General features: G+C 39.9%; 1 protein-coding gene across 2 annotated transcripts; it reads left to right on the top strand.

Moving 5' to 3' along the window:
* The first annotated feature begins 2,234 nt into the window (after window positions 1-2,234).
* LOC119011239 (nucleolin-like) lies at window positions 2,235-6,584 on the top strand. Of its 2 annotated transcripts, none has more exons than XM_037084192.1 (12): window positions 2,235-2,388; window positions 3,212-3,254; window positions 3,422-3,470; window positions 3,638-3,674; window positions 3,774-3,810; window positions 3,909-3,957; window positions 5,395-5,431; window positions 5,511-5,605; window positions 5,713-5,840; window positions 6,004-6,061; window positions 6,141-6,212; window positions 6,293-6,584. In XM_037084192.1, exons 1-12 carry the CDS (start codon window positions 2,381-2,383, stop codon window positions 6,523-6,525), a joined length of 846 nt encoding a protein of 281 aa, XP_036940087.1. In that variant the 5' UTR covers window positions 2,235-2,380; the 3' UTR covers window positions 6,526-6,584. The 2 variants fall into 2 exon arrangements, with proteins under 2 accessions (XP_036940087.1, XP_036940086.1); XM_037084191.1 differs by having other exon boundaries at window positions 3,771-3,810.
* The last annotated feature ends 913 nt before the right edge of the window (window positions 6,585-7,497 follow it).

The following is a 7,497-nucleotide window of genomic DNA, read 5'->3' as shown; positions in this document are numbered from 1 at the left end:
GCTTCTCGCTATAAGCAGTGGCCTCCCACATGAAGTATTTCTGTCAGCATTCAAACATTTTTGGTTATATCACACAAGAGAGTTCTGTAATTTTATTTTTTTTGTTTGTGCTCCACTTACTGGCTTGAAGTGGGTGGTGGGTGTCACTTACAGTAAGTCCATGCACCAATCGGAGTGATGGAGCGTTTGAATCAAAGCTGTTGGCTGATCGAACCGCAACAACACAGTCATGATGAGGGAAATCAGATGAACAGCCACTTTTATCATTGCTTATTTAATCACAAATATTTGATGAAATCCACAGTTGCTGAAAAATATAATTGTCCTCCTTTTCACCATTCATAGCCTTCAGATGTTTACAGTGATTTATAATCAAATAAGACATGTTATGCCTCTTTTTTTCTTACTAGTTTCCTCCAAATTCAGCCTGAAATAACTGCATCCTTGGAAAGTGGCATAGGATTTGAATTCAAACTTTTGTTAGATTTAGGTCTGGCTCTACAGCAAGAGTTTGTATGACTTTGCCACAGATGGGTCAATAAGGCTTACTGTGCCTGTCAACCATCAGTCTCTGTGTAAAGTGAAAGAAATTATCTGAATCCAAGTTTCTTGAGAGCACTGACGCCCAAATTGTGTGTGCTTATTTGTGCTTTCATGCACCCTGTATGTTAGTCTGGCCTCTTTGGATTGTGCGCCTGTGATGGTGCACAAAATTAATGAGCCTTTATTTTGGCGGGACAAAGCAGAGCAGATTTACATGAGCAACATTTAATGAATGCAACATGTTTATAAGGAGTGGGAAGACTTCAGGGGTCAAAAACCGTTGGGAGCGACTGCGTGCACTGGCCAGACTTACTTACAAATTATTTTTGTTGTTATAATTGATTTTGTCTTGATGACATTTGGTGAACAATATACAGAGATTTTGTGTTGAAATGATGCAGTTTGAATCATTAGCCATGTATAAAATGTACCAATCTGAGTGTAATTGAATAAGAAACAAAATATCTGTCAGCCTTCCCTAGTTTGCAACTGACACATTGTCACAAGGTCGAGTGTGATGCAGATTTTTTTGAAAACCATTAAGGTGGACTATCCAAATGCCAGTAGTATTCAACACACCAGAGGCAAAGCTGCTTGAATGTGTGTTATCCTATTTATCAGTTTGGTACTGATACAACAACCATCCATAAAGTAATGTTAATGAAGTCTAAAGATTTCCAAGCTGATTAATGAGACACAGACTTGTGGATGCACATGGTTCAGTGGCATGTCTGTGTGCATGAGACCGATCTCTAGCAACTTCACTGCACTGCCTAATTGACGATTGTGTTTGCTGCTATGTGTGTGTGACAGAGAGCGAGAGAGAGAGCAGGCATGCACATTGAACAGTCCAAACTGACTTCACCTTTGTCTAAACGGTGCTTCAAACTCTGGCACTAAATGAACAAGCCTGTCAGTCATGTGCTAGTTCAGCCTCTGTGGGAAGTCTGAGGCTTCAGCCTGTCAGTCTGATACTTTATATCTTGCAGAGATTTTAAGACAACCGTGAAACAATACAGCCATGTGCCGAGGAGACCTGAACCTATTAACCACACACACACACAATTCCCCCAGCCTCACATCTCCACACACACGCACATCAACACACATATTCAAGACTGGGGGCAGCTCTTTCGACGTATGCGCAGCTAATGTAGCAGTTACAGCTACTTATTGGATGAAATATGGCTGACATGGAGAGTGGACAGAGAGAGCAGGCTTTGTGTAAGAGGGTAGAAAGGACAGGATGAGGCCTTCATTGTCTCTTATTTATGAGGTTTATAGAACCTTTAGACCTGAAAACTGTCAGCAAGACTTTTTGTGCATCAAAATGCATTTTTTTAATTTTACAAATGAAGCCACCAAAACTCAACAACACTTCAAACTGAAGAGAATATAAACAGCTATGTATGGAAAGCATTATGTTGCAAAATGTTTCACCACATAATAAGTAAACACATGTTTTATACGACCTGCACAATGGGCTAATGAAAGGTTTATAACAGTCCATATAACGAACAGAAACACACGATTAGCTATTCCAAATCAAAGGCAGACATGGTCCCTAAACTCCAAAAGTTATGGAACGAAATTAAACTGTCTCGGGTCTGCATATTTTCTAAATGTGCAGAATTTCCAGCAGCACCTGAAGGCAGCACTGACTCGGCGCTGTTCCGTTGCTATAGTAACGAATGTTTGCTGGCCTGTTGCGTCACAACCACCATCTGATAGCTAACAGCTAGCTACAATACTACACAACTTTATTAGCTTGACAGGGAAGTTTCAACACTTCCGTTATTTATTACTGCCTGTAGTTGGAGTCGATTCATCTTCCTCCATGAGCAGGTGAGCGATGGTTAGCTGTCTAACATTAGGTATTTTAGCATTAACTAGCTCACAAAACACAAATGACTCCTTACAGATCATTGTGCAATGTTAGCTTGTTGCTTATTTAAGATACGTAGCTAGCCAAGTACATTACCAACGCACTGACAGGGATTTATTTCTTTACCACGACTGGTTTAGCAGGTCTTATTTAATACATACATGCATTATCATTATACCATTAACTAACTATAATAATCATTTAGCCTTAAATATTCATAAAGGGATACCCAACAATATAAGGACACTAAATACACACTAAAGTATAGTGATGGAAAGTACATTTAAGGTTAACTTACATGTCTACTCCATTACATTTTGGGGGGTAATCTTGTACTTTTAACATTTTGTTTGATAATTTTACGATTATGATGATGATGATGATGATGATGATGATTGTTATTATTATTATCATTTTACTGGCAATCTGACTAAAAAAAGACACTGATTCTGATAATCATAACAATGCTGCCCATAGTATATACATAGTATACAAGGTTACAAGGTTTATGATACATTTAAATGTAAGGACAATTTACTTTTGATACTGAAGTACATTTATTTTCAGATACTTTAGTTAGTTCCTTTAGGTGACTTTCACTTTTAACTAATATTTAAGAAGATATCATTACTTTTACACATGTATGAGTTTTGGGTACCCTTTACATCACTGCTGAAGTCCCTATGGAAAAATTGAAAAGTTGGGATTTCATAATCCATGCTAATTGATTCACAATCAGTAACAAGGCCTTACATAATTTCCCTGTTGTGTTTTGATGGCCAGGTTAGAGTGTTTGGCGAAATCGTCCACTGGTTCAAAGAAACAGGTAATCACTAAAGAACGGATTGCTTTGTTAATAATTAGTGTTGCCAATTCTGGAGGTTTTTGTTATAATCCTGGGTGATTTGAGTTGTTCACACATTGTCAGTGCGTGTGCTTTGTAACTGTATGTGTCCTAATTACAATCATTTTCATTTCTCTACTTGAATGTAGTTGACAGCAGAGGTCACATCTACTCCTGCTGAGAAAAGCAAACCAAATGGTATGACTTATTTCAGACTTTACATCTGTGTACAAAACATCATATACAGACATAATCATTGTGTTAAAGACTGATGAATCATTTTAATTCAGGTTCGACCTTTTGCTTGTGTAAATCGTGTCATAGTTTGCCCTTGATGGTAAGCTAACATTGTGATTATGTTCCAGACAAAGCGGGGAAGAAGACAGTCACTGATACACATTGGTAAGAAAAGTCCCATCTTAACAAATATATATTTCTGTCATGACACGCAATGCCCTTGTTGTATTTTTTAAACTGTTATTTACTTTATGCATCCAGCAGGAGTCCTCCTGCCCGTGTACTGCCTTGTTCTGTACAGGTGGGTATTAGACAGCGAGATAGACAACAATTGAAGAAACACAAACACATTTTGCTTCGCTACTTTGAAGTTATGTTGTTCTTAATGTTTCTTACCAGGAGACTGAAAAGTCTGGGTGTCCAAGAGGTGCAGTTCTGAATACAGATGGTATGTGTGATGGTAGAGGGAAAACTAATTTCATCACCACTAATTCACATTGTGTCCCATACAGTTATACAGGGGGAAATGCATTTCTAAACAGACATAGCATTTTTTTCCATGGAAAACAACCTCAATCGACCATAATGCAATGCAACCCTCAATGATGTTGAAGAACGAGACTCGTGCTTCATCTTGAATGAACCAAAATAATTTCCTTTTTTTAATTGGCATTGCTGTTGATCAACCCCAAAAGCACACTGATTAAATGACAGTGTGTGTGCTTGTTAAATCTGTGATTCTAGGAGGTGTACAGAATCACAGATGAAGTCTCTTATTGTGATAAAATTAGACAAAACAGGCCGGGTCCATCAAAAGTAAACAGCAACATTCACCACAAAATGCCTGCTGAAAAAAATGAATGCCATACTGTAAATTGATGATATTTGACAGTGTCAGAGGAGTGTAAGTTCTTAAATTTTACCTGTTAATCATGCCAGCATTTTGTTTTATTTACCCTTGTTTCTGGACTTGCATTAGTGTTGTTTTTACGGATGCACAATAATATAAAGTCATATAAAAGGAAAATAAAGTCTTTAAAATGAACCTTTCTGCCAATATGACAGGCTGATAAAATGACAAACGCAGTGTGAACCACTGCTCCAAAGTTTTCTTATTTCTGTCACTGAATTTGTTCATTTTGGAAAGCATTCTATGTCTGCATCTGCCAGTGGGCCATCACAGCAAGAGCTGGTAATGATGTGTTAATTACGCCCACAGGAGCGACTTGATGTTCTCTGCTAAAGCAGTAACGACTATTCGATTAATTAATTAGCCAGTTTAAAGTAAATTAATTGCCAACTAGTTTGATCATCCTTAAAGAGTTGAGTAATTTTTTTTTCAAGGAAAAAATTGAAACATTTAGTGATTCATGCTGCGTAAATGTGAAGATATGCTGCTTTTCTTTGTTATTTATGACAGTTGATGAAGGGTCTTGTGGTTTTGGACTGTTGAAGCTGTTTGAGGGCACTCTGGGCTCTGGGAAATGGTGATGAGCAATTTTTTTTTAATTTTGTGGCTTTTTATAGACTAAACAAATAATTGATTAAGTCATGAAAATAATGATCAGATTAATCAGTGATGATCATCACAAGATGCAGCCTTACTTTATGCAGGTAAGTGGAAAAATGTGCACATTTCAGTGAAGGCAGTCTGCAAAAATCCAATGTCGTGCATTTGTAGTTGTTTTATAATGTTCAGATGCTCTTTACTATCTGTGTCTTTTTTCCTCATGTCACCTGACTGTGACATTGGGTTTGTTTTTAGTTTACAGTTTGAGCTTAGATCCTAATATCAATTGTGCCTAAATCCATATTTTAAAGGTAAAAATAAATGTGAGGGTTCTCTGGCTTTGTTAAATTCTGTATATGTCTGTTTCTCCTTCAGAGTGCTCTCCAAAGGATTCCATCGGTGTAACACCAAGGTCTGTACATATAATTCACAGAGGAGTTTATCACGAATATCGCTGACACGCAGCTTTTAAATCTTAAATGTGATTTCAGGGCTGAGGAACATGCACAGTCGACTGCAGCGCCTGAAGATGAGCTGAAAATGAAAGACTTGGCAGAAGCACGGCCTCCGGACCCAGCAGTAACAGGTGGACGGATGAACAAACTCAAAATGCCAGAGAAAGAGATGTAGGGAGAAATGACTTGAAGAGTGATTTTTATTGGCAATAATGATTACAGTGTTAATGGTTGCCAGGAGGAGCAACACATGCTGCCCCAGCATCTGAGCCTCTTCCCACATATGAGGAAAATGAAGAACAAACCGAGGAGGAGGAGGATGTCGAGGAAGAAGAACTTAAGGCACCAGTGGAGCTGATAATTGAGGTAAAGTGACCAATCAACGTTAGAGATTCCACACTCTCAGTTCTGTTGGAGAAAAGGCTTCGACTCTTTCATATATTTATTCAAAGTTCTACTTTGAGTCTATTTGGATGAACTGTACTTTAATGGGGGAGCATGGCATTGAAATGAGGATGTTTGGTTTCAGTTTCTCAGAGCTGTGATGGACGGAGACTTCCAGCTGGCCAGCAAACTGTGTCAGATGAGTACGTACCCTACATCCATCAGCTGCTTGCCTGTCAGTCAATAAATCAGCCAATGGTGTCTCTCCTCTGCCCGTTCCAGTTCTCATCTATGAACCAGGCAACCCTGAGGCCTCCGAGTTTCTCCCGCTGATCCAGAAGAAGCTTTCGGAGGGTGAGAGTTGCAAACACAAACACCTCGGCCGCATAGTCCAAAACACACTGTGAGTTTGTGTCTTGATTTTGTTCCTTTAGACCAAGAGGCAGAGCAGAGCACTGAGGAAGAAGAAGAAGATGATGATGATGATGATGATGATGATGATGATGATGATGGTGATGATGAGTCTGGAAGTGATGAGGAGTCTTCTCAGAGCTCAAGCTGCTCCTCTTCATCTTGCTCCTCCTCCTCCTCATCAGATGAAGATGAGGAAGAAGAAAAGCGAGTGAACAGACACAAGCCGTGCCCCCCCTCCCAAATTTGCCCCTAGATATGTTGTAACGATCCAGGAGAGGCAACTCGCAAGTAAAATATTTACTGTGGACAAAGCTGATGGTTTCCTTGTTTCCTTGGAACTAATAATCATTGTAGGCACCTAAGTAGTCATTAAAGTATGAAACTAAACCTCATGATATAAATCCAGGCATGTGTTGACCTGCAGACGGAAGATGAAAAGATTTAGAGATAGGAATGAATATAATTCCTTGCCGTTGCTGTTTTCTTCTGCAATGGTTTAACGGCGCCTGACTGGAGTCTAAAGGCCCCCACACACCGCCCAGACTCAAACCAACAGCCAACTGCCTTTATCCAACCACGTTGGGTGGCGCTAGACTCGTGCCAGTAATCCAAAACATGAAAACAGGAAATGACGGAACGGTATGCATAGAAAAACAAAATGCACACCATAAAGTTCAGCGGCACACACGGAATTCTGCCCCTCCCACACACCGCGCTGATTCGCTAGCACACTGCCAATCACAATGGCCATACAGCTGGCACACAACCAGAGTATCCAATGGCTCAGACGGCTGACAGCCAGCGTTCTCAGACTTCGCAAGTTGAATCAGGGCAGACGCTGTCCACACGGTCCCAAAACCTTCAAACACAGCTGTGAACACACCAAACAGATTTGTTACTGAACTTGTCCGACTCTCCCCGAACGCTTCAGATGGCCAACGGTTGGCCCAGTGTGTTTCAGGTTTAAACACCACCAGGTGCTTATCACGATGATCTAACAACACAACACAACTTCACAGTGAAAGCCATTAATGGTGCAGTTTGTAAGAGCTAGCCGCCTGTCAAATTCATACTCTAAAACAAATAGGTGGCATCGTTTCATCAGTGTAACTGCGACCTGTAGCTGCTGTTAGCTAGTTAGCTTGGTTAGCTGTGCAGCTAGCAGTCCTGTCAGCTGATTCAGCCCCAACTGCCTCAACAATAACAGCAACTTTGATATTTTAGA

This window comes from Acanthopagrus latus, chromosome 21 (assembly GCF_904848185.1).
Source record: "Acanthopagrus latus isolate v.2019 chromosome 21, fAcaLat1.1, whole genome shotgun sequence".
Classification (NCBI taxonomy): Eukaryota; Metazoa; Chordata; class Actinopteri; order Spariformes; family Sparidae; genus Acanthopagrus; species Acanthopagrus latus.
This window is presented reverse-complemented; position numbering and strand designations above follow the sequence as displayed.